This window comes from Apteryx mantelli, chromosome 6 (genome assembly GCF_036417845.1).
Source record: "Apteryx mantelli isolate bAptMan1 chromosome 6, bAptMan1.hap1, whole genome shotgun sequence".
NCBI lineage: Eukaryota > Metazoa > Chordata > Aves > Apterygiformes > Apterygidae > Apteryx > Apteryx mantelli.
The window spans coordinates 11,343,330-11,370,659 of NC_089983.1; the positions used below are offsets into that span (position 1 = coordinate 11,343,330).

At 42.5% G+C, this 27,330-nt stretch overlaps 2 protein-coding genes across 6 annotated transcripts in view; both read left to right on the forward strand.

Moving 5' to 3' along the window:
- Positions 1-7,109: 7,109 nt before the first annotated feature.
- ACADL (acyl-CoA dehydrogenase long chain) lies at positions 7,110-23,373 on the forward strand. Its single transcript, XM_067298736.1, has 11 exons — positions 7,110-7,321; positions 7,801-7,962; positions 10,216-10,353; positions 10,802-10,966; positions 11,940-12,006; positions 13,384-13,548; positions 14,234-14,335; positions 15,660-15,773; positions 18,002-18,129; positions 20,392-20,478; positions 22,549-23,373. Exons 1-11 carry the CDS (start codon positions 7,248-7,250, stop codon positions 22,637-22,639), a joined length of 1,293 nt encoding a protein of 430 aa, XP_067154837.1. The 5' UTR covers positions 7,110-7,247; the 3' UTR covers positions 22,640-23,373.
- A 2,916-nt stretch (positions 23,374-26,289) lies between these two features.
- The window catches only part of KANSL1L (KAT8 regulatory NSL complex subunit 1 like), a 61,782-nt gene continuing 60,741 nt past the window's right edge, over positions 26,290-27,330 (forward strand). For 3 of the 5 annotated variants that reach the window (XM_013952231.2, XM_013952232.2, XM_067298738.1), the window contains exon 1: positions 26,355-26,376. Coding sequence is in view for 1 of the 5 variants with exons in the window: in XM_067298737.1 (XP_067154838.1) it covers positions 26,321-26,376 (56 nt within the window). In the remaining 4 variants the exon portion in view is untranslated. Of the gene's footprint in view, positions 26,377-27,330 lie in introns of all 5 variants that reach the window. The other 2 variants (XM_013952230.2, XM_067298737.1) reach the window with 1 other exon arrangement.

A 27,330-nucleotide genomic window follows, 5' to 3' on the forward strand; every position in this document is an offset into this window, starting at 1 on the left:
TAAATTTTCTTTACAGTATATAAAGAATGGGAAAATACTGAAGAAACCCTGCAAGCAGGCATAGCTGCCACTTGTAAAAACTTCTGTGTACAGCAGAGATCACAATCCTGAAATAAGACTTATATTATTACAAAACTGCTATTGACTGTCTCCTTCATTTTGTATTCTCTGCATATGCTTCAAAGACATATGACAGCAATGATCTCTACACACAGCTAGTTTGAAGATGATGGTATTTAGTTTCCTACAACCTAGCTAATTAGTGAGTGATAACAACATAACCGCATCCACCCTGCTGTAAATTGAATGTGTCTGGGGACACTGCACATTATTAAATGCTTAGCAAGAGGTCACAGAGCATCTGTGGATCAGTTTTAAAGGCCTTCCAAGAAATTATGACAGAATAAGGCTTTAAAATGACTATGCAAAAAAGAAATTGCCATCCATAGTTAAAATGCAGAATGCTTTAGAGAGCCAGTTCCCAAAGAAAATAAAGTTTCAAGGTTGTTTTCCAGAGTTCCTGGTCTTCAGGATTCCTAAAAGGTCTTTTTTCCTCCCAGGGGAAGCTCCTCTTCCCAGGCTCTCATCCCCCAATAATTAAACTCTTTTCCAGGGCTGGGGTGGACAAGCTCCACCAAATCCTGAAAGCCCCTGCAGAAATGACAGAAAGCCATATCTTTTTCCAGGTAGAGGGATTAACTGCTTCCTACACTCTAGTTACAGAGGACATACATATCCAGCACTAGATATTGTTTAAGGAACAATGTGAACACTGCATATGTTAACACATCACATGCTCCTGCTGCCCCCGGGGAAACTGAAGACAGGCACATTACATTGACTCCTTAGACTATTACACTCAGCTCTACCAAATCAGAGAAACAAAACCAGAAGAAAGTTCCTACTTTTATCTTTCCAAACACTGACTGTCCAGATTGTTTGCTCAAGAAAGAGATTTCTTTGGTTCTTTTTGAGACAAAAATGGATCCGTTTTTACTTCATGCTGCACCAAATGCTAGCATTTTGCAATGCCTTATCCCCCATGCAAACGACAGTGCTTATTAACTGCCGCATTAGTTTAAAGAGTAGTGTCAGCTCAGAGTTTCTCAGCTGTAACATTCCTGTGCATCTGGACAGCTAAGCTTGCTTTTAGACAACAACAAAAAATAAAGCACCTTTGCCTTTTTTTTACTTACAAGGCTGTCTCTGGTCTGTTCCCTAGTTGCCCAGGCCCATATCCATCTTCTGGGTGAGGGCTGATGTTAACTATGGTATCTCTTGCATGTCCCTGATGAAATAAAGAACAGCAATAACTTCAACCTATCCAGGCCACAGCGCACATGGCAGAACACATTTGCAGAGGAGCAGAACTTACCCGCTCTTCTGGCAAGACTGCTACGATCTTGTGATGAGCCCAGCAGGGAAGGCAGGCCAGCGTCTATGCAAGCTCAGTGTGCAGCCCTGCAATCACAAGGCAGCCCTGCTAAACCCCACGGTGGTAACACAACAACCCCAGCACACCTCTCTGCATCCTCCAAGCTCAACACCCACATCTGCAAGAGGGTCATAATCAGCTAATTCACACTCTTGAAAGCCATGAAGTATCCATTAAAGGAGTCCTTCTTTCCTCAGTAGTCATCACATTAATTTGTCCAGTTCAGCAGTAGCTTCCATCACCCCATTTCTACTCAGTTCAGTGCTTACTCCATTACATACAGCCTGCCTTTCTCCTGGTCCCTTGATAAACTGGGCATAACAAGACTTACCTTTCCATAATCTACATTGAAACCTCCCAAAACGTGAAATACTCTTATGATAAGCCCAGCACATTCCCTTTTGTTAAAGGGACTGAATGAGGACTAAAGGAAGCTCAAGAGCTGCAGCAAAGCCAGCATAGGTAGAAGAGCTTCTCTCAGCCTCTGCTCCACTCCTGTGCCTAGCCCAGCATCTGGGAAGAGAGAGCCTTGATCTACACTAGCAGAGACTGCCAGATCTCCACAGCTGATTGATGGCCCCTGGCCTCTGTGTCTATGGCAATTAGCACAAAACATGGGAATCAGCTGAGAACATGAGATCTGAAGCTGAGACCTCTCAAACTCATTTCACAAGAAGCACTAACACTGAATCGAAGAGAAGGTTTTTGATTAATGCCTGAGTCAGGCTGGATTTCAGCTGAAGACCTGTGGAGGAAATGCTGAGTAGCTCATTAGAATCTATAGCACCTAATCCCTCAGTGACTGCTAATTGAAAAAAAAAAAAAACGCTGAAATGATACATATGTATTCTACGCACAAAAAAACTACGTTAAATGAGTGGAAAGCCTACAGAATTCAGAATTAGGGAACGCCAGCATCTAAGTTACTTGTCATACATAAAGAAAGAGTGGTTCACAAAGATCAATTTCCGTGTTAACTTTATCATTCGGGCTCCATTAAACCAGCCAAATGGAACAGTGTTCTCTCAAATACTAAACAAATAATGAACATAAAGTCTGAAACTGTAAGCATCAATACTGCTTGAAAAGCAACTCTTAAAAATGCCACTGTAAGTGCTTATTAAAACAACACAGGATGCCACTCATTTTGAGTCTGATTTAATAACAAGTACAAAAGTATTTTTGTATCCTTAAATAAATACAATCCTGATCACACGTATAGGGAGTAGACCTGTTTGGGGAGACGATGCCATATTTACGCAGATCTGTTTTGGACAACAATCATACTTTCAACCTGCAGCAATACAAAATTCACATATTAACCTCTGCTTTGTTCAGTGAATGCTGCAATGTGCCTTTTGTATTCACCAGCTGCTGCTCTGGTTTACGTTATTTGATAGTTAAGTACACTCCTAACAGCCTGTGACCAATTTACATAGGACAACAGCTCTGATCAAGGGACAAACTTGGCTGAACCTTTGAAGTCTTGGGCGCCCTCTTTGAGGACATTTATCACATTTAACACATACTAAGGTGAACACAGACTGATGAACAACCCTGGTAGCTGAAGTTTCTTTCTTTGATAGAAAGGTAACAAATTCTCCCTACAGCTGAAACCAAGATACCTTCAATCTGTAACTTCCGTCTTCACTGGGAATGCTCCCTGAAATGGCTGCTGCTTCTTGAGCTTTGGCAGAAATGATTTTGAAATAATTTACTGAGCAACTGCTAAGGTTGCCTGGTCCAAATAAGTACCACCACATGCTGCAAAATGCAGATGGCTATCCAACTAATAGAAAAAAAGACATGCTGGCACACACATATGTAGGAAGCCTTCACAGACTTCAGACCAGCATCCCGGGATTGGCAACCCCTTTAAACATAATAGTTTGAAGTTTGTCTTTAAGAGACCTGGGGAAAAAAATCTTGTTCCTTGGTGAGAGATCATCTGTCTCCATCATCTTCAGGCCTGTCAAGTCACATCCTGTGCTCGTGAGACTCGCACGCTCGTCTCCCACCTCCCCCTCTCTGCAGTCACCCAGAGACCACTGCATCTCAGAGAGGTCTGCAGTGCCGCAGCCTCCCTCCTGTGCTCCAAAGCACCCGCTGAAGGAGCTGCCTCTCCCGTTAGACATGCACCAGCATGCTGCACGGGGTCAGAAAGCGAGAGCGCGATCGCGGCACCGCGCCAGGATGGAGGAACGGGAGCCCGTTACCAGGGGCTTCTGCTCTGAGGAGGCACATGTGCTGGCTGCAGCCCATCTCTCTCTGTCACATCTCACACCCACATGCCTCAAATTGTGTGACCCTGTGCAAAGGCACACTAAGGAGACTCACGTATCAAGGCAGAAGTAAGCTGAGAGCTCTGCATCTTATTCAAACTCGCCCTGCACTGTGATGCCAGCATAAAAAAGTTGGATGAAGACCATGCAGGTCTTGTGGTGGTCAGACGTGCTAAATCGGCACCTGGGTTCTTCTTGAAAGAAGACAGTACACAAGCTTTAAATAACTTACTCAGAAACCAAACCTCTAGACTATTCATATCAGAGATGAATAGTTGAACACTCTGCAACAGAGACTAGGAGCCTAAAAAGCAAGTAAAGAGCTTTGTGAGAGGGGTCAGTGCTGGACCTCACTGTGTTTTCAAAGCTTCCTGTCAAATCCTGCAGCCTGGATTTACTGACAGTATCGCCATCACACGTAGCAAGACAGAGGAAAACACAGAACCATAGCTCTTAAAAAGAGTTTCTATTATCCAAATATGCTGATAACCGAGGCCATCTGGCATAAATCACCTTCAGGGCTTGTACACAGTATTTACCAGCTGTCAGAGAATCTCTTTTGAATGACTTATCAGGCTAGAAGAAGAAGAACATGCCTCTAAGCAGTTCCCCCACTTCAAAAAGTTGTAACTTGGACATCAGAAATAACTGAAAAGCCACGTGCCAATGGCACAGGCAAAGTGCTACTAAAAACAACAACAACAACAAACCCCGGACATTTGCATTCAAGGGCTGCATTAACTTGTAGTTTTCCACATTAAGTCATCTGTTATCAAAGCCAAAGCCAACACACCTGCCCCTGGAGAACACCCTTCCACAGCAATACTGTACACACCACTGCAGACGCAATGGGACTACCGATGCCCTAGCTCAGGAGCGTGTGTAAAGTTGTAGGTGACTTATTTGACATAAAAAACGCATGCAAGGAGATTCATTTGCTCAATTCCTTTGTGATCTCTTTCATGCAGTGGAAATGAAAAACAGAAAAGAAGATCTCTTCCAAAAGAAAAAAAGATAATTCATTTGATACAGCTGTTCTGACCTGAATATACTTGTACAGTCTTTGTGTGTGGAGAAGAGATACTCCTCAGATGAGCAATGGGAACATTAAGTTTGACCAAAAAGAAAAAAAATCATTTTGACCTGTTTGCCCAAAGAGCTGCACTTGAACACTTTCTCCAGCTAACCTACAATTCCCTTGTTTTTCAGCTTTGCATCTTGCAAGGCCACATGCATTTTCTCAGCCATATAATGCTTTAAAATACATTCAATGTGATAAGCACATCAGACATTGTTCCCAACAAAGCAGGCACTGAAGGGAATATGGGTCACTTCCAACTGCGGCAATCAACTATAAACACTGGAAATCATAAAAAAGAACATAAAAAGGTGATAGAAAAAAAGTGTGTTCAGCCAAGCCAATTTGAAACAAAGCCCCAAACCCAGCGTGTCCTCAGGTCAGGGCAGAGTAACACCTTGTACTGGAGCCCACTGATTCCGTAACTTTATGTCATTCTGGCAACACTTCTAATACAGGAGAGGTGGTGAAGTTACTGCTGGGCATGACTGGGGGATTAAGTGTTTACCCGTGTAACACAGAGCGCTCCAGCTGTTTGCAGCCTCAAAGGAAAACGTCTGCCACCCACCAAACACCGTGAGAGCAGAGCTACCAGTTCAGGAGAATTTGCGCACAGGAATGCATGGCAAACCTTACCCCTGTCTTGAAGGCCAGAGCTCCTGCTCTGTTTTTTTGCTAACGTGTAAAGAAATGATTGTTCTTAACATCCATTTTTTTTACACCCTCCCTTCAGCCCAAAATATTGATATGAAGAACATTGGCCTGTTTGCCACTGTCTGCTCCGGGCATTTCCTGACGCCAGGAGATGACACTTCCCTTGCTGCGGCTTCGGGCAGGACCCACGCCGCTGAGCTCCCCCATCTCTTCGCCTCGGGGGCGATGCGACGTGTCCTGCCGGGCCTCCCCGCGCCGCAGCGAGCAGGGCGACGTGGCCCGGAGCGCCGGGGTCCCTGGCAGGCCCGAGGCCGTGGTGCTGGGCTGGCCCTGGCGGCTGCGCTGCTCAAGGAGCCCGCTGCCTCACAGGCAGCCCTCAACCTTCCTCGGGGCATCCGGATGCAGCCACTGCCACCGGAGTGTGATATGTGCTAATTTGTTACATCAAATTGAGAAACAGCCTTGAAACATCCTGGACTGTGATGTGTGCTAATTGGTTACATCAAAGTAAGAAACAGCCTTGGGAACATCTGTGGGAACATCCTACATCCTGTGGTGGGGGCATGTACCCTGCCTGAGATAAGGGAGTTGAGATAGCAAAGCGGCAATGTTAGTTTAGATAGCCTAATATGGTGATGGCGATGTCACACAACTGTGAAATATAGCACGACTTCGAAAGTTGTAAAATATATGCGTGACCTGAGGGTCACCACTCACAATGCAGAGGGCTGAAGAAGACCCCCTAGCAACAGCCGGCGCAACCGCAGAAGTTACAGGAAGTGCCACATATACCTGGAGCTGGAATTGCATATAAGGAGACTGTGAGGGGGGGATTGCGCGCGCCGTTGGTGGAGCAGGAGATTCCCCCGGCCGCCCAGCGCTGTTTTGCTTACTTGTAACTTGCTCAGTTATTTTATTAAATTGGAATTTATGCAACCCGGCCCGAGTGGTTGTCAATTTGTCGCGTTTACCTGTAACAGGAGCCCGTTTTACTTGTTCCCCCTCAAAAACACCAGCATGAAAGACCTTCCCCTGCCTGCTTCCCTCCCGTGATACCAAACGGCCCCGAGGCCCGCGTGAGAAGCGGGTTCACGTTTTCGGGCTGCCACTGGCCGCGTGAGGAGGGTGCTTCTGGCGGGAAGCACAGAAGAAGGGCAGGTCCCCGCACCGCCACCACGTCGTGCTAAAAACACCCACTGCCGGAGAGGCAAGACCCCCGCGCCGCAAGCCTCTGCGCCCGCAGCTATTCCTGCAGTGCCATCTCCTGGCTTAGCGCGTAGGAGCGGCCAGGCGGGAAACGGCAGGGGCCAAAATTGGGGGGGGGGGCGTCTCTAGAAAAATGCTACGACAGGTTTAGACCGTGGCCCAGGATACGGGAACGCCAGAATCGCGAAAAGCGCTCGTCACTCGGTCACGTACGACGCAGCTCCCGGCAAGTCACGGCACTAGCTTGGAAACGACATTTTTAGGCACAACATTGAGTCGCTCCGCTTTCGGCTTTTGAGCCGTTATAATGGTGCTTTCAAGCTTTCGTTTTTCGACAAACAGCAGGACTCAGAACTTCCTCTTTGCTGAAAACACTGTGCCACCTCACGGCTCCAGGAGGCGAAGACTCCCCGCCACCACCCAGGGAGTCACCCGTGGAAAAAAACCTCATCAGCTGGCTGCGCTACGGAGCACACGTGGTTTTCAGCCCAATCCAGGGGCTCCCCGCCAGCGTTGAGCCTCGGAAAACGCCAGGGAGCGCCAGAAACGGGGGCGGACGCCGCCGCCGGCCCCGGCCAGCCCGCGGCGCAAGATGGCGGCGCGGCTGCTCCGCCTGCGCGGGCTCCTGCGCGCCAGCGGCCACCGGCCCCTCTCCGCGCAGGCCAGGTACGGGGCGGGGGGCGCCGCGCACACGCGGGGGGCCGTGCGCGGGCTCGCGTCTCTCTTCGGCGTGTGGCGGCGGCGGCGGCGGCGGAGGTGGCCGGGCGGATAACTGCGCGGCCGGGGGCACCCGGCGCCTGGGCGGCGCCGCCCTTTGCTCCGGCCGCGGCGGCGCCGGGCCCATCTCCCCCAGAGGGGAAGCTCTACCCCCTTGCCTCTATACGTGCGGTTATTGTTTTTAGCTTACTTTAAGTTTTAAAGAGAAAACAGGCTTGCTTTGCCTGCTCACGCAGCGCAGCGCACGTTAGGTCTTTATATTGGCCCTGCGTATCCCTTGGGTCTGAGCGTGCCCGGCCCGCGGTGTGAGCTGCGCTCGCCGCGCCAGCCGTCTCCTTCCCTTTGAGCGGGTTGCGCAGACTGGGCTGCGTGTGTCCTAGCAGAGCCTCTGACTTCTTTCTTCTTTCTTTTTTTTTCTTTTTTCTTAGCGCTCAGCAAACTGAACAGCATGGCACAAGACGCCAAGAGCCGTCTTCCGCTAAAAGCCTAACCGATATAGGAACTCGAAGGATCTTCTCTTCCGATCACGATATCTTCAGGGAGAGCGCAAGGAAATTCTTTCAGGAAGAAGTGGTGCCCTTTCACGCAGAGTAAGATGCCTTTTGTACCCTCTGTCCAAATAACTTGTGGTTTTTTTCCCAGAATGCTTTTCAAGGTGTTACTCTTAATAGGGCAAGATAAATAGGATATTTGTTTCCATTTATGAGTTTGCATTTTTTTTTAAACTGTCTTGTTTAAAACTAAACTGCCCGTGAAACTCATCTGTGAAAGAAAACACAAGTGATCAGAACTTAATGCATACTTCAAGCTCCAGCTTAAGGCAACCTGGCGTCCTTGCAGGACCAGTGCAGTTCACAGAGTTGCAGCCAAAGTATCCTTGCTTGAATATATTAACTCTGACACCAGTCTTGCTGGTGGAGTTAGCAAGACGGTTTAGTCACCATGTTGTTCTGGTATTTGATACTTCTGCTGCAACTGCTGTCATCCAGAAAACATCAACATCATGTCTTGGTTCCATTATAGCAGATACTGTAAATGCAATACACACAGAATAGTAAACTGTATAATGTGTTATTGAGAAACTTGCACAAAATAACTTGGTCTAAATGTGCATCTCTTTTGCTCCTGTGCAAATCTCTATACAGGCTCTTGTATAGAGTAGAAGTGTCATACTTCCAGTGAACTGAAGTTTGGGGGGGTTCCCCAAACCCCCTTATTTTAGCTATATCTGATCATGTTAGAATACGTTTTTTCAGATGCAAAGTATTAAGTATAAAGTATTAGATGAGTTTCCTGATGCAGCTCACGGTGTGTATCCACAAACAGTTGAGATAGCACAATTGGGTGGGTGGCGTGTTGTGGCTCAGGGGCGGAAATGAACAGCGGGAGGCGATGGAAACAGCTTACATCAGGGTTGTTGCCAACTATTATTTTCATCCTCAAACAATGACCTCAAAGTAGAATGCTTTTCCCCTGTATAAAAATCTTCTGTGCACAAAACCAGACCTTTTCCCCTGGATCTTTGTTCGCGTTACTTCTGGTGCAGTTCATGAATAGGTACTGGCTCAGACAGGGATTACTGAAGATCCTGTTTACTAGTGAGATGACACAACCATTTCCTAGAGAAAGTGGAACAAGTTGGACTTGTATTCTTGCATCACTTTAGGGACCTCTGAACCCTTTTCTTCCAACACCTTTCAAATAAACAAGTAGGTTTCAGGCATAATATATTAATTGGCTGGGCTGGCATGAAGAGACAAGTGTGTCATCAGCAGATGCAGCCGCGATTCACAAATGATTATAATGAGGAGGAGCTTTGGTGATGGGTGAGGCAGAGACAGGGATGGCCCTGAAAATAGGCAAAGGGCAAAGATAGTAATGAGGCAGGTTTTGCTGAAGGTTTCCGGTGTAGGTGGAAGGAGAGCTCTGGGTATGAGCTTAAATATTCATGATAAGATACTTGATTAACTGTGGATAAAGTGCTATGGTGTAGCTCAGCTGCTTGTGGGGTGTGCCAGAGTAGTGGCTCTGATCTGGTCTCTCTACCGAATAATTTCAAAGTGTGTTTTAAAAAAAAAAAAAAGAAAAGAAAAAAAAAAGTCATGCTGTGCCACTTTCTGATGAGTGAGCAAACTCCATAAACAGGTGCTATTTTTCTGAGAATAAGGGATTCTCCTCTGGCGTTAAAATCTGCAGACTGTCAGCAGATCAGCCTCAACTGTCTATTTACAAACCTGAAACCGCCTTATAGCAGCAATTTACCAAGAGGCAGCACCAACTTGTCCTAGTGCACAGAGACTGATTTATAGATAAGTTACTAATATGTTAACACTTGGTTCTTGTAAAACAATTCTCACTGGTAGACTCAAAGTGTTTCACAGAACATGATGTATTAATACCCATTTTGTACATGGGGAACATGAAAAGTCAGGAAGATAGACCTGCCTGTGATTATCCAGATGGTTGTGGCTAAATCTCCTAAATCCTAGTCTGGTACTCGGAGCAACAGGCAACATTACCTTTCCTAATGAGGCCTAAAGAGATGTCAGGTTATTCATTGGAAGCAGGAGTTCAAACCTGTTATACAGTTGGTGTTTCTGTAATGTCAGCGGCATCCGTGGACTTGAAGAATAGAAAACCTGCTATTAAGCCACCTCTTCTTCACTGGGAAAAGACATAGTTGCTTGTGCGCCCTACGTGTTGTGAGTTGGTATGAGACTGGAAGTCTCTCCCCGAGCGGTGAAACCTGGCCGCAGATGCCGCAGCGTGAAGCAGTGGCTGTGACGAACGAAGAGCAGCGCGCGGGGGTTTCACGTGTGCCCCCGTTCCTGTGTTGTCTGCAGGTGGGAGAAGGATGGCCAGGTGAGCAGGGAGCTGTGGGAAAAAGCCGGGCGGCAGGGCCTGCTGGGTGTTGCCATAGCGGAAAAGCATGGAGGCATCGGAGCGGATATTCTCTCTTCAGCCGTGGTCTGGGAAGAGCAGTAAGTACTAGGAAACTGCAGGAGGAGTTTTAGTTACCATGTTATCAAGAGACTGTATTTTTTTCATATGATTTCCTTACTGTAGCACATGTTTTCTTACAGAAAGTAGTATTATCTTTATAATGGAAGGGATAGTTCAGACATGTAAATCCCTCCTCTTGCAAGTATTTCAGATGACTGTTTAAATAATAAATGTCATTGTGCCCTACCGTTAGGACTTTGTGGCTGGGGGAAGCATTTTCCGTAGTCTGGTAGGTTGTACAACTGTTTGAGAAAGTACAATTTATAAACCACAGTACAAATGCCACAAGTTTAGGTTATTAGCCTGAGACTTCTGTGTGGTGGGGTTTTTTTCAGTGTTGGGTCCATGTTGAACTTCACTCTGTTACAACATTTAAGTCTTTTTAGTGCTTTTGTCTGAACTTTTTTCCTCTTCCCATTCTCCAAGGATGTATGTTAACTGTAGTGGCCCAGGATTCAGCCTTCATTCAGATATAGTCATGCCCTATATTGCAAACTATGGCTCTGAAGAACAGATTAAACGCTTTATCCCCGAAATGGTTGCAGGCAAGTGCATTGGAGCTATCGCCATGACTGAACCCGGGGCTGGCAGGTAAGCTAAAAATAGAGACAGATGGTCTTAATGTTATGTGCTGTCTACTGATTTTTCAGTGAAAAAATTACTGAGCATCCTAGTTTTATAATCATCTCAGTGACTAGACAATATCCCAGCGTAGACAGAACGTCGAAAACAATTGTAATTTATAAATTGCTTTATTACGGTTTTGTCATTTCAGGATATTTCCTCAGAAGCAGTTACCTTATCATGCCACTTTTGGCAAATACACTTTTGTATTTGCTTTTATAGTCCGAATTGTTTATACTTTAATATGAAATGTTGTAACTGGAAGAAAATTACATACCTCAGTAAAGAGGGCTTGTCTTCTTTAGTATTAGCTTTTGTTTTGGAACAGAACACCTTATTTTCTTTTCTCTGAATCCTTTCAAACAGAGAAATCTCCCTCCTTTATCATCATTATTGAAGGACAGACAGCACCTATATTGGGTAGACACAGCTGATCTGGCCAGTTTCCAAAATGGTGGCGGGGAGGGGAAGGGGAACATGTGACAAGCAAAAGGCTTTGGTGTCATGCTTCTACAGATGGTAGATGTTTTCAGTGGCTTTCTGCAGAGCCCCTCATCAGGACCGAGCCTGCTTAGGCGATGTAGTGTTGGCTGGCGTTTGACGTTTGCCCTCTCAGGCGTATTGGCTTAGGAGGGTGCTGACCCACTGGTGTCAGTGCTTGCATTACCCCCACCTCCCACAAGCAGAAGCGTTAAAATGGGACCCCATGCTCTTGTATGCTTGCAGAGATTTATTATCCCTTTACACGCTGTGCTTTTGGTTTCTGTGCTATATTCTAAGCTGTTTTGGTGTGTTTCGTTATCCTCCTATGTATTTTCACTGAGTGCATATCTTGATGGTAGTCTTTATAGTCTACCTTATTTTATATTTGGTATAATTTAAGATAAAAATTGCCGCTTCTCAAATGGTGTCTTAAAGGACCTTTTAAATCTCGTTTTAGTGACTTGCAGGGAGTACGAACATATGCAAAAAAAGATGGAAGTGATTGGATTCTTAATGGGAGTAAGGTAAGTGAACAGAGATGTACACCGCTCACAGGCTTTGGGAACTGAATGTGTTTAGACAGTGAAGGATGTGCTCCAGTGTCAGCAGCTCCCCCTCCCGTTCTTTCACTTTTTCTGGTTTTATTTGCCAGTTGCATTTTTAGGACTTAAGATACTTCTGCTGCTGGCAATTTATGGACCAATTTATGGAAAGGCTTGAGTATGTTCTTTCTGTAGCTTTTAAGTAACCTTGTCTAAAGGCTTTATTTTCTCTTGAACTGGGGGTGGGGCCTTCATAATATAAGCAGGACCAGGGCTATTTCTCAGTGCTGAGATGGAACAGCAAAATGTATATACTATTCTGCCATGAAATCCTCAATAGTCTGAGTAAAAGCTTTTGTTGTCACAACACAATTTGTGGAATCTTTATTCAGGAGCCTGCTGTTCAAGTTAGGAGAAAAAATACTGTATCATATGTTATGCATGTGCTGTCAAGCTGTTGCAAGGCTGGCAGCATTAACGCTTCCTTTTGTTCCCATAATAAGAAAGCAAGAAGGCAGAAGTAAAGTGTTTAAATGGAAGTGTGAGTTCAACAGGATTCTTTTAAGGCTATAAACTGTCTTCATCTTTTTTCTCTCCCTTTTTTTTGTAGTTTCAATGAGAACTTGGTACTGATAGAGACTTCTGGCCTTAGCAGAATTTCAAGTGCTGAGTGTGTGCAAGGAAATATGTACATATGTGTTTAAAAGGATACTTGCTTATGTTGCCTCATTGAAGCCAAGCAAGACAGATTGCTCATTTCTTTTGGCAGAGTTAGGATTCTGAGCTTCTTGCATTTTGTCTCTTGTTTCTCTGTTTGGTCTGTCAAGTCTGTTGGAGCTCTGATTTATAATAATCTCTTTTGTAATGTATGTTCCAACTTTCCATGCACTGTGACACACACATACCTATCCTAAAATGTTACATGCAGGTGGATGGATCATACTACAGAATTACAGTGAGCAGTTGTGACAGGAAGCCATCCATAGTTTTGCATTTTATACCTTACACGTTTAATTTCTGGAAAACAGAACATCTATGTTAGTCTGATGTCTACATTTGATACCACACTCTTTTTCCATGGGACAAACAAAAGAAACAGACCTTTGCATTCTTTAACTTCACACTTCTGATTCACATGATCCTTCTTGAACCGATTCCTACTTTAATAGATCTTGTTCCCAAACACATTTTATTCTTTCTGAATTCTTAAAATTCTTAAAATCCTTCTGGACACTTACAGCTTGCATCTTGATTCACTTGTAAAAGTATCCATGCTTTTTCTCTTTCTGTTGCTTTATAATCTCTTCTAACGTCCTTACAGCTAGCTTGTTGCTTTATTCCATGTTGCTTTTCTTGCAGGTATTCATCACGAATGGTTGGATGAGTGATGTAGTGATTGTGGTTGCAGTTACAAACCGTGAGGCCCGATCCCCTGCTCACGGAATCAGCCTTTTTCTGGTGGAAAATGGAACAAAAGGTTTCATCAAAGGACGCAAGCTGCACAAAATTGGCCTGAAAGCCCAAGTGAGTTCATGTGACCTTTAACATGTAGCGCACTTGGAGGTAGTCCAAAAGCACTTAATACCTGGAATCAGCGAAATAAAGATAAAATGGAACTGTACCTCTGTTTTCATCCCTAGGCTTTAGGGAACAAACAGGATATCTGCATGCAAAGAATGTATGCTGAGCATAGTTTGTGGAGGTCTGGAGTACATGCTGTAGAAAAAGAGGCTGAGGGAGCTGGGTTTGTTCAGTCTGGAGAAGCCTGGAAGGACGGGATCTTACTGTCTTCAACTACCTAATGGGTGGTTTTGGAGATCATGGAGCCAGATTCTTCTCAGAGGTGCACAGTGAAAGGCAGAGAGGCAAGGGACGCAAGTTATCAAGGAAAAACCTGAAGAGGTATTAGGAAAAGTATTTTCACCATCAAAATGGTCAGACACTGGAACAGGGTCCCGGGGAGGTTGTGGAGTCTCCATCCTTAGAGCTGTGGAAAGTGTGACTGGACAAAGCCCTTAGCTGCCTGCCTTGCTGGGTGCGCTTTTAGCAGGAGGCAGACTAGGTGACCTCTGGAGGACACTTCCAACCAACAAAAGGATTTTATGTTTTCAAGTTAAAGAATATAATGGCAAGAAAACAGTGAAAAAGTAGTGGAACGAAGAGGTGAGATTGCCAGGCTGTAAACCATTGCATTTTAAAATCCTCTTAGGATACAGCAGAACTGTTTTTCGAAGATGTGCGGTTGCCAGCCAGTGCCTTGCTTGGAAAAGAGAACAAAGGCTTCTATTATCTGATGGCAGAACTCCCTCAGGTAAGAGGAACACAAGCGTTTGCTGCCAGTGGGAAGATCACAGAGACATCTTTTTGTCCATTACAAGGATCTGTCTTAATCTTGGAAATTATGGATTATGGTGAGCCATCTCAGGCTCAAAATCAGGGTGTCTGTGAGCAACATCCTGTTGGTACTGCTGCTTTTCAATTGAAAAATGCAGTTCCTAGTGCTAAAAAAATGCATTTCTCTAGGGCAGTGGTAAAAATGTTGACATCCCCCCTGCTCAAAGCCAGATCCCTTAGTCTATGACCCAGCTATTGAAGAACCTGAGTTTAGATCAATCTATTAAAAAGAACATGCCACAGTTCTCTTGAGTACTTTCAGAATGGAAACATTTTGCTCAAAAGATTAAATATAGCATGAAGGTCTTTGGTGCATCTGGCAGTCTGTTGAAAGAAAGAAGCAAGCAGTGCTATTTTAGCCAGCAGAAATATATTCAAGATATAAGAGATTCTTTCTTTATTCACATACCAAAATAGAGGAATTGTTTAGTTGTCAAAATACCTTGCTAGCGGAAATAACACTGTTTACAATTTACTGAAGTTTTGGAATGACTTGGGAGGACAGAGAAGCAACATGGGTTTTCAAAACATCACTGTGCTTTTTCAAAACTGACTTCGTATTTGGCTCATCTGGCAGAGATATGTTTATTTAATTTTATACTCTGAGTAAATACGAAACCTGATCTTTCAGCTTACAAGGTTGTTTTATTACCTGGTTCTTTGACAGAAAATGTTTCCCTGCTCTAAAAAAATAGATGCACTCATGAATAGATTCTCAGTGATGCATCCGATTATTTCAACAGTGCTAAAAGTAATTATTCTGGACTTAGTTTCAGTTTTTTGTCATGTTATGAGAGGAAAGAAAAAATGGCTATGTGTTTTTAGTTTTGGATTTTTTTTTTCCATGAACATCTTGTTGAAATTGTTAAATACAATTTTGCTTTTAATTGAATAGTGAAAATCAATAATTGAAACAGAATTTGATGTGAATTTTTCAGTCAGGCATTAGGAGTCCTGCAATTGATTTGTAACTATTTTGATATCATTGGCCTAATAAAACTTTAGAACATTTCCCCAAAAGCCTTAAAAGTGGGCTTCAGGCATCATAAATTGAGACATGTCCCAATAATTAATTTTAGTAATGCAGTGTGTCTGGTTTGATACTTAGTGTGACTTCTGCTTTACTCCCTTAATGAACAACATGGAACATCCGTTTCCCAATTGTGCATGTACATATGTGCACCTGATACAGAGAAATGTAGGATTATTTTCACTGGATTGTGTAATTTGTGTTTCAAAAGGAAAGACTGTTGATTGCTGATATGGCTCTTGCCAGCTGTGAATTCATGTTTGAAGAAACAAGGAATTATGTGAGGCAAAGAAAAGCTTTTGGGAAAACAGTTGCACACTTGCAGGTGAGTTGGAACTGAGAGACTTGTAGGTACATTTCAGCGTGCATCTGTGTTTCACATGTCTGTACGTGGAATATTGAGCAAATGAAAATTACTGGACGGTTTTCAAAGGGTTGTTTATTTGCATAGGTTTGCCTGGTGGACTGTTGCTGTCATCTGTCTTCCTGCCCATGGTTATTTAAAAAAAAAAAAAAAAAAAGCCCAACCCCCTAAATATATGTGCCATGTAGATACCCCAGCAGTGCTGCTTTTGGATTTGAAATATGCAGCTAGAGAATATACTGACTTGTTACTTATGATGAAAATTCATGTGGTTGCTGTTAGGCTTGCGTTTTACAGTGTGAGGCCCTAGTCACAGGGAATGCTACACCTGCATGCATTTCTGAAGCTGACTGGAATGCTGTGGGCTCCAGAAGAGCTCGGTGCGTGTGCAGGCGCGACGTCCCTCTGCACGTGATGTGTCGCGGAAACATGATCTCTGAGACTGGTGCTGGTCAGGGTTCCTGAGCAGTGACCTTGTCGTCCTTGTTTGTATTTAGCTTTATAGGTATTGTAGCGAGATTCCTCAGCTGCCAGGTAACTAGGTACTTAAGTGACTGCATATAAAACCTGTGGGATCATTCTCTGAGAACATAACTCACTCCTGGCAATGGGAGTTAATTGTATTTTGAGATATTTATGCCTACACTCTTCAGTTACAGTCATAAAAGCAGATGATGCTTTCCATGGTGTTGTGATGTTAGAATTTTCCTGAAGACCACATTAGCTATTAGGTCTGAAGCAGACCAAGTTCCTGCATGTTTGGTTTATAGGGCAGGAATGACTTACAGATTAGAGGATGTTGGCCTTTTTATTGATTGTGATATACTCTTGAAGTAAAAACAAACAAACAAACAAAAAAACCTGTTCTAAGTCTTGAGACTTTGTCAAAATCAAATCTGTAATTTTGGGGAACAGAAGCAGAAATGAGCCCTTAGAGGCTGGAATACCAGGTATCTTTCAGGCAATGAAGATCTTCATCTGTGTTTTTTAAGTTTACTTGTAGAAATACATGATTCAAGATGGAATTTGTGCAGTGTGCAGCCTTAACACTGAAGAAATATATTTTACAGTCTTTTGCATGTAGGTGTGGGGTGCTTTTTAATTACAATAGTTCACTATGCAGAGACCTCCAAAATTTTCTCCTCTTTGAGGCTAACCCATTGCCAGCCACAAGGCAGCCAATAAATGTTATAAAGTATAATATTTTTGCCCCAAAGGATCAATTCTGGTATACCTCTTCAGTTTCCCTTTGTTGCTGATTACTAAAACGTGCATATAGTCAAAAGTTGTCTGCTTTCTAATTAGAGCTCTGTCTTGCCTGATTCATTTAGCCATGCCACAGTACAGTGTTTGAAATCAATCTTTTCTTTGTAATAGTAGATTGGTCAATTATATTAATCGGTCAAGGGAAGAAAGAACACTTCTTACATAGGATTTTAGAGCTAGGAGATCAGAAAAGACTTTTGTTACTGGGTTGTATTCTTATCCCCTCCCTACCAGTGCAGAAATTACTACAAGATATTTGAGCGCTCGCCTTGCCTGATTTTTCCCTAGCCTTAGCAATGGATTTTACCTCTTCTGTCTAGAAACTCCTTTTCAGTGTAATAGACCTCAATGTTAGAAAACTTTCTGATAGTTAGTTTAAAATTTCCTTTGTTTCTACTTGTATGTCTTTGAATCTCACTTAAGCTCTAAAACACTGTATGCATAGAAAATATATCCAATATATTATGAAACATTAATAAACTAGGGAAATTACTGGCTCTGCAAAATAAAAGTTTATTTGCCCACAAGGGGGAGCACAGGGTAGCAAAGCATCCAATGCCTAATACTCAGCGCTCTCTAGGAATTTCTGTATTCAGACTGTTGGTTGGGTTTTTTCTCCTGAGGTCATGTTTTGAGTTGGTTTTGAGAATTGAAGGGCAATAGTTTTCTTTAATAGGATTGTTAAAGACATAATTGTATGGAAAGTAAGTTACCTTCTGCTGCATAGAGCCAAAGTTGTTTGAAATGGTATGTTTTTTAACTGGGCAGATGTACCTTCTGTGCATAACGTTGCTCGTGAAGTAGGCTTCATCTTACAGAAATCCTTTTAGAAAATGCTCCATTTTCTACTTGAAATATTCTTTAAAAACACCACAACTTCTGCTTTACTTTCCTCTGGCTCCTCCATCCACCTCCAAAATAAGACGGTACAGCACAAGTTGGCAGAAATGAAAACACAGATTTGCGTGGGTCGAGCTTTTGTGGACAACTGTTTGCAGCTGCATGCAGATAAACATCTGGACTCCTCCACAGCTTCTATGGCAAAATATTGGTACGTGGTTAAAGTAATTTGAAAGTGTTTCTTGTGTGATCTTGACAAGAGCCTAATAGTAAAAACTCTGAACTGTCTAGATTTGATGAAAAGATAAAATTACAGTCTGATTAATAATTAATTTGTCAGCTTCTAACAGACACCATTAGCTGAAACTTTAGTCATGTAGTCAATAAAAGTCTTAAACAGTTACACTGAAAACCAGTGTTAGTTAATCGGATCAATTTCAAAGTAACAGCGTGCTTCTAAGATGGAATTCCCTGAATAATAAGATCGGGTCTCAACTTTAGCTTCAATTAAAAGTGAATATTTCCTTGGTATTTAGAAAGATGTTTCCACGTTACCATGGCAAATCTTTAAAAAAACAGAACAAAACCTGGGTTGATTGGAAGCCTGTGAGATACAGAATGCATTTTAGTTAACATTGCTTAGCGATAGCTGTACAGCTTAGACAATTTTTGAAGCTATCCTGTTTCAGGAAGAAATAGTTGGCTACAGCTACTGCTGTAATTGAGACTAAACAGCTCTTTCCTTTATTGGCCAGAACTCCTCCTCCCTCTCCCCGTGCTTGGTGGTGTTATCTGTTAACTTAGGTTTAACCAGAGAAAGCTAGATGAGTAGATGCATCTCAGACACGGCCCATGAATTTGGCACCTGTATAGTTTTCTCTGTTTGCAAAGATAGGAGGAAAATGCAGATCAGACATTTATAATAGCATGTAATTTTATGGAAGATACACAGCTTTACAAATCCTAGACCAGCATAAAGCCTTCTAAAATATAAGGACAGAGGAAATATTCAGAAAATGCTAAGGGAATCCAGTGAGAGTATTTACAATGAAAGGAAGGATTTCGACTGAGTGATATTCCTGGCGCTGTCTACCTAGAAGTACCAGGTACATAAGCAGACGCATTCACTTTTGAGGGGGAGGAAGCAACTAGTGCCAACTCAGATATAGACTTACTTCCTCAACAGATTTTTCCGAAGTGAGGAATTTGAAACTTCCCCACCCTCCCAAATACTAGTGCTCACAGTTTGTTGTGGATTTCCCCTTTCCCATAATGGAGTTCCTGTGGCTCTCTTCCATAAAACTCTCCTAGACAGTTTAGAAAATGCTTGAATGAAGAACTGCTTTTTTCCTTCATGTTTCAGGAGACCACCTCTAGTTAATTTTGCTTAAAGCCTATTGTACAGTCAATGATCTTTGAGGTGGAGGTTTGAAGTATTTTAAAAAATAGTTTATGGATCTCTTTACTGATCTCTAATGAAGGGTCTGTAGGCTTTTGTTTTGTGGTGACAGCAGCTGTACTACATAGTTAATTTTAAGATATATTTAGGAAAGGCAGTTGCAGTAACTTACTTGCAGATATAAGCTTGATATAGTAAACGTCAGCAGAGGGGAGGGGGTGTTTAGAGGAAGCGAATCTTGCATTCTTACATGAGAAGCAATTACTTTGGTCATTTTCTTTACTTCTGTTGCTGCTCTACACAAGTCATATGCTTAGGAAGTGTTTCTTCATGTCTTTAAACATCAGCTTGAACTTACAGTGCAGGGAATATCCTATGGTTCTTTCATCTGAGTGTTTGAAATAGCATCAAGTATGCAGCTTTCCAAAAGCTGAGATGCAGGAAATAAACCAAAAATGGCATGTTATCCCTCAGATTCTAGAGGGATGGCGTGCAAAACGGAATGCTTTAAACATTTTTAAGCAGAGAATAATAGAATGTCTTGCAGTGAGCAGTCCTGTTTAAGAATTACAATATTTTTTAGAATCAAAAACTGTAAAATATATTGAGGAAAGTACAGTGTCCCCAGATGACGGTTGTATTCAGAGAGCATCCTGGTGTGTTGCTAGTGGGGAAAAAAAGTCTGTGATGCTGTTAATTTTTATGATTTAACTGAAGGATTTGATAAGAAAACACACTAACCTACTTTACAAAAGAAATCTCTTGGCACACGTTAGCCTGTTAAAAAGGTGCACAAGCTTGTCTGTTTTGAAAGCTTTTCCTTCCGTGAAAGCTCTTCCATAATGAGAACAGATCTTAAATACTCTTCAATTTGATGCATTAATTTCTTACTGTTCGTGCACGAAGAAGAAAGGCCCTCACAATATAAACTACCTCAGTGCCCAACATTTTAGATCGGTTTTGTAGAGGAAAAAGTTTGATAGTTATATTTTTGTCTTGCTAACTTGTCTGTATCTCTAATAAAGTTTCACAGCATATATGCTTTAAAAACAATTTTCTTTTTGGCCATTTAAGGTCTTCTGATCTCCAAAACAGTGTGGCTACTCAGTGTGTGCAACTGCACGGAGGATGGGGATACATGTGGGAGTATCCAATTGCAAAGTAAGTGCAACATTTCAGGCTTGAATAATGAAAGATTACCAGCAAAGTAAAATGAGGCACTTCCTTTACGTCTACTTGTCAGTTGTTTTGTGTAGGGCTGATTTACTGTTCCTTTTCTCATTATGTTTATTGAAAGGCAACCCACTGTACAGATGTCTGCAGGAAGGCTCAGTTTTAATTCTGCAAATAATTCATAAGCTATTGAGCAATTCTTACCTATTTTTCACAAACTAAAAATGGATTTTCTAGAAAAAGTACTAATTAAAAAACAGAGAAGCAGTGTAAAAACAAACAGGGGAAGCTAGTTTGTATGTTTTTTCTGAAATTCAATACAAGTGTATCAAGGGAAGAAAAAACTTTTATGTTGGTCAGCCTAAAGGTTTTGTAATACTGTAAAATAACAGATTGCTTAATAAAGAACCTGAGAGGTCACATTCAGCTTTTTGTACCTTTTTAAATGGAAGAACTAAGAGAGATTAGAGAGAGAGAGATTTGCCATTCCCAATTTTTTGCCTACTTTATGAACTTGAGAGCATTTTATGATGCTGTTTTTTATATTTCCCTGTATATTGTATAGGAAGATTTTTTTATTTTATTTTTTTTCTTTTTGTGTACATGCCACTGCCACAATAATATAGGTAAGACTTTCTTTTAAAAAAGGGGAAAATCAGATAGTAGAAATCACAGAAGAGGACTGTTGGCAGTTGACAAATGGGTATTGTAAACTCATTTTTAAAACTGACTAGATCCAGATTTATTCTAAATACATTTAAAGTATCAAATGATGCTCTACAGTAACTTTTTTAATGTGTATTTTAGCAAATACATACATTTTTGAGTGTTCTGCACCATCCTACTAATAATAGAAAGGCCAGCAAGCCCTGGCTGGGGAGTCTTAGAACCTCTGTTTCCCCTTATGTGCAGTATTTGTCCCTCCAGGGTTTTATTATCCCCACAGCTCTGCGACATGGATTTCCTGAGAATGCCATATTGCTCTTGGGCTTCTGTGTATGTACACGGGAGCAGAATTAAGATGAATAAGCACACCGTCATCGTTCTGCATGCTGTCACCAGCTGCATGTGTACCAGGGCCAGTTCCAGCTTGCGCTATGTGTTGCTTTCTGACTGCTAGCTGTAGCTCCTAGCCCAAATGGAGCTGGAGTTGGTATCCGTTCAAAGCTGTATCCAGCTGATGCTTGTTCAGCCATCAGTGGTTGAAACCGCTTTGAAAAAAAATGAACCTCCTTAAAAATGTGCTAAAATAAAAGCAAATCCTACTGGTTTATTAGATTCTGTTGATAAATTATGCAAATAAGATCTTAAAATACTTGTAGCCTCATGTTGTGAATTTCTCCACATCTTTTTAAAGAGGCGTTCTTTATCAAAAAAATTTTTGCATCACAGTGGCCTCCTGGATGTGGAATAAAAGGTTCGCAAATGGTAGAGAAGGTGATGAGATTACATACTTCCATAGCTTTTAATGTCCAGATTTTGTAAGTTTTCCTCCCTCTTTATGCAGTATATTTTTACATAATAGAATAAAATCGATTAAAGTAAATTTTTTTATTTAATAACTGATTTAAATTTCCTCAACTTGACTTGTGTCAAATTGAATGAACTTTCTCCCTTTGTACAGTGTAAAATTGTGGTGTGTGATCTTTCACTGAACACACTACTGAAACCTAATTCTGAGTCCATACCAATGTTTCTTCATAAACTTAGAGTAACATCATACATTTTCATTTTTTTCCATAATTGCCAAATTAATCCTAACGCACACAATGTTCTGAGAATTAAAGTGGGTTCTTATTTTTTTAAAAGATGTGGCAGCAAGACATGGTCAGACGCTCAAAATAGGAACAGCAGACCAGATTGATTTCTGAAGTTATTGAAATAACATACTTCCTTAATCAAAGTTAATGAAAGAGGTATGATTTTGTAATCCAGAAGAATAATGTACTTCAAAAAAGAGGGGTCTCCAAAGATTAAGACTTGATACCTTCCTTTATGGCTGTACATACGTTCTGAGAAGTCTTTTTTTTTTAATCTTCCTTCTTTTTTTTTCCTCAGAGCTTTTGTGGATGCCCGTGTTCAACCAATCTATGGTGGTACCAATGAAATAATGAAAGAGCTTATTGCTAGAGACATTGTCAGTGACTAGTGGGGCAGATGTTAACTTCTTTGGAGAGTATTCCTGAATCCTTTCACATTAATATATGGGATAAAGTCAGGCATGAGAATGTAAGTAAAAGAAAGATATATGGTTTATTTTACTCTTTGAAGGAAGAGATTAATTATTAAAAATAACTGTTATGAAAGTGATAGTCACAACAAGGTGCTCATATACAAGTTTCCTGATATTTAATGGACTACTTTAAGTTTGGTGGATAATACTGAGACTACTCTCTGAATTCCAGAAACCTCATATCTATGTTCTGGTAATGAAAAGCAATTTTGTCTTTGGAATGTTATGGATAGATCAGTCTTTCAAACTTAATGTCATTATATCGAATCCAACCCTCCCTTCTCAGAATTAAACACAATCATCACCAGAGATATCACCAGAGAAACCACTTTCTTAACAAATTAAAACAAAATTAAAAAGTAAATAATAAAAAATTAAAAAGTATATACAGCTTGGGATTTGCACTGCCACTTGACAAATATCACTGTGCCAAAGTAGAATGTGAAACTTCTGCTGCTGTTCAGTTTATTATTGTGTAAGAATACACTTAATGGAACGTGTTAAAGAAGAGCAGCCTTTATGTACACATACTTACTGGGGAGCAGGGGCATGGGATGTATGATTATCCTTCATGTTTACACATCACCAAGAGTGCCTTATTTTAATTACTGTGCTTGGGTAAATATAATAAAGCATTTCTATGCAAGCCAGCAGTTGCCTGCATTACTTGAGGAGACGAAAGCCCGTCGGAGCAGGAGGAGGCTTCCCCTTGGCTCGTTACTCGTGTCAGGGGGCTGACGGGGTTCCCGAGAAAGCGAGCGTGTTCCGCGAAGCCGGCGCCCACCTGGGGAAACCGTTAAGGCGGCCGTTTCGCCCTGACTGAAATATGTGGCGCCGCCCGCCGCCCCTCCCCCCTCCTCGGACCCTTTCGCGGAGGCGCGCGCCCCGCGCGGGGGGAGGGGCGGGCGCGCGCCCCCGCCCCGCGGTCAGGCGCCGCGCCAATGGCGGGCCGCCGCCCGGGCGCTCGGCCCCGCCCCCGGGCGCGGCGGATTGGCCGGGCCCCCCCCCGCCTTTGCCCTCCGTGGCGCGGCCCCCTTCCCCCGCCGTGGGGGAGGCTCCGCCCTCCTCGCCCGAGCGGCGCTTTAGCTGGGCGCGGACTGTTGAACAGCGGCAGTGGGAGCCGCGCCGGGCGCCGCGCCGCGCGGGCTGGAGGCGGCAGCGCCGCTGTGGAGAGGCCGGCGGGCGGAGGCAAGCGCGGGGCTTTGCGGGGGGGCCCGGGGCAGGCGGCGGGGCCGCTGGCCAGCTGCCGTTGCGCGCGAGCGGGAAGCGCCGCGCTGGAGCGCGGGGGGGGGGGGGGGTGTCAAAGCGGGGCCGGGCGGCGGTTGCTTCCCGCGGCGGCAGCGGCGGTGGCGCCGCCGAGGGGCCGCGCGCATGCGCGAGGAGGAGACTGGGGTGGGGGCGGGGCGGGGGGGCTAACGGCCTGGGGCGCGGGGCGGGGCCGCGGCTCAATGAGGCGGGGCGGGGCCTGGGCGCTGCGGGGGGCGGGGCCGGGCGGTTCCCGCGGGGGGGCGGCGGGGCTCGCCCTCCCCCTGGCGGGGCCTGCGTGCGTCTGCTGCCCCGTATCGCAGAGCGTTGATTTTTTTTTTTAATTATTATTTTTAATGGTTGGACCAATAGACGTGTGGAAGGCTTGGGCAGGCATTCTCATATGCAGTTTTCTTTTGGGCTGAAATTGGCCGCTGATAACCACGCTGAAGGCCCTTCTGCAGGCTCCTTTGCCTTGGGGGGACGCGCAGGGTGCTCAGTGCATCGCTCCGAGTCGCTTTCCCAAACCACAGACCCCTTGCTTGTACAGGAAACACGTTTAATGAAGTAAAGTTCTGCACCGAGCCTGAAATCCAGGTGCATCTTTCAGCTTTTGCTCCGAATTCCTGTGTGGTCTTGAGCAAGTCTTTTAATCTGCTTAGTGCATCAGCTCCCTGTTTGCGAAATGTTGAAGCGTTTCCCAAAATAAAGCATAACAAGGTACTTGATACTCAGCGATGAGAAACGACGCAGCAGACCTAAGAACAAAATCAAAATCCAGTGACTGACTAAAGTTTGTTTTCTATCAAAGAAACATTAGATTTCCTTTTCCCCCTTAATTTAATAAAAAAAAAATTTAAATGACACTGGATAAAGCACTGTGTTATTGCTAATAAGACTCTCCTACCTTGTTGGTCTACATTGTGAAATCCTGTAAATGATGTGGGGAGTTTAAATTCCAGTCATCTTAATTAGTGTCTAGGAGCCGAATTGGTCCTGTTTAAAAGCAGGTTTTATGGCCCTCTTCAAAGAATGAAATTCAAAAGGATAACTGAAATGTCAAGAAGGACATAACAATGGATCTATAAGTATTACAAATATTTATATTAGAGACATATGTGACATATTTAGAGAGGTGTGTGCAGTTTACTTAATGCAAAAACTCTTTAATTTTAGCATACCTTAAAAATAACATTGGATGTTCCACTGAAAATGTATGATTTTAATATTATAGGCTGAACAGGAATTAGTTGATGGAACGATAATAAACTTGGATATAATATGTGATACTCTGTTCAGAAGCACTGATGAACAAGAAGAAAATAACTTTGTTCAGAGATTTGAATGAGTCACAGATTTTTATCATAAATGAATGCTAATGAGTTCCACTTGACGTATGTCCTTTTTGATGTTTTTTATGATTAAAACTGTTTGGGTGGTCTGTCTTAAATTGAATTCTCTTACTGTTCAAAGAGAAATCCTTTTTAGGTGTGTGTTTTTTCAAAGAGGAGGAATTTATTCTTATATTTTCTGGGGAGTAGAAACACTGGAGCTTGCAGTTTTATCTATATAGTACTGACTGCACAGCAAGTGCTGCTGAAAGCTGAGACTCTCCACATAGACCTGGTTTTTTTTCAATCTATTAATAGAACAAAATACTAAAAAGTTTAAATACTCGCTGTGAGCAACTGTACTGCTTTTGAACTGAAAACAAAAGCTGCCTACTTAGACAATTTCTTTTCTTAAGGAATATTCCCAGGTGTATTAAATACAGTCTTCTTTCCTTTTTGTGTGATATTCCTAACCAGGACATATCCAGTGGGACCAGTATCTCTTTTGTGGTTGTTGCTGCAAACTTTATTTTATAAGAAACTGAAGATTATCCTGCTGAGCTGTTTGTCTTTTTTTTACAGTCAATGGCTTGAAATTCATTAGCAAGGATCAAATGGATCTGAAAGAGGGATGAATTCTTAGAGATCATTATGATTTTAGGAGTTTTGTGAAAATTGGGAGCTAGGTAAAGTGTACTCAAGCAGATGCCTACCCCAGGGCATGGCTTGGGGAAGCTTGATTTTGGTATTACATGAGGCATTGCTGCCAGTAACTTTTTTTTGCTTTTGAAGCATTTTGCTGTCTGTAAAATCTGTGCAAACAGGTAATAAACATTGGAAGTTCATATATCTGAAATATTGTTAATCTGCAAAGAAACTGGAAATGGTTTAGCTATATTAATTTGAAATGTTATTTGTAGGCAAAGTAAGCACCTGAATTTGAAAGTAAAAAATAGTAAATTTAAAAATCTTCTCTTCGTCTCCAGAGACCTCATTATTAACAAGGTTACAGGTATTTGGGATGATGAAAAGCGACTTGATTTACAAGGAGAGAGGAGCAAGGACAAGAAACCTCAGGTACTAGATGTTGGGAAAAAAAATCTTGGAAAAGGTTTACCAGTGACAGAAAAGCTTTTTCTGGAATGAAATTACAATCTATTCCTAGACACTGTATTGCACTATTTCCCCCTCCATCTCTCCCCCCCCTTTTTTTCTTATTGCAAGAGGTAATAGGCTTGACTCTGGAAACTCTCATCCAATAAGGGTGGAGTGAAATTATTTTTGCTGCTTTCTGCCAAAATGAAATAAAATATCCCTAGATTGTCAGCATTAAAACTTCACACTTTTTATGGAGCCAAGTACTTATACTCAATTTTTTAAAACCCTTTTGTGGATGATACTTTGTTTTGCTTATATACCGATGACAGAGTGGGGGTTTTTTTGTTGTTGTTGTTATGAGCTTCTTAGAGAAATGCTGAGAGCTCTGTAGTTAAGACTGGAGATTGGGACAGTACCAGCTTTTAAATTCTCTTCGATGTCACTGAAATTAGAGGAGCACACCTGAAGTGCCTTATATGACTGTCTTCAGGGCAGAAGCATTTTGTGAGGCTTGCAAGCTATTGGATAAGGGGTTAATAGAGAGATTGCTCTTCTGGAAAGCATTTTCTTTATTTTTTAGCTATGTTATAATTTAAGCATCTTATGTCAGGAACTCCTGATTAGCTAGTGGTTTGTCTGGTGCTCTTTAATTTAATGTTAGCAGTTTAATTTGAGAGTACTTTGATTTTTCTCTCCTTTCCCTTTTTCCCCTGTAAAAGAAAAAAATTCTCAAAACTCCCTTAAAGTAATTTGCAAATGGTATTCATTGCAATTTAGGAAATTTGAAACTGTACCAGAAGTATATGGGGTATTTGAGGGAATGTGATCAGGTTGAAACACAACACTTCTGTCTGAAAATTTTATGCTGCCATTTTTTTTGAAATAGCCTCTAACTTTACATAGACGTGAAATAAGCAGCTTGTCTCCAAACTT

Bases quoted from the DNA above. Each gene is read 5' to 3' on its own strand.
- ACADL (XM_067298736.1), top strand. From the start codon at position 7,248: ATGGCGGCGCGGCTGCTCCGCCTGCGCGGGCTCCTGCGCGCCAGCGGC. The intron at 10,354-10,801 runs GTAAGTACTAGG...CCATTCTCCAAG, and splicing joins GCCGTGGTCTGGGAAGAGCA to GATGTATGTTAACTGTAGTG. The intron at 12,007-13,383 runs GTAAGTGAACAG...CTTTTCTTGCAG, and splicing joins GGATTCTTAATGGGAGTAAG to GTATTCATCACGAATGGTTG.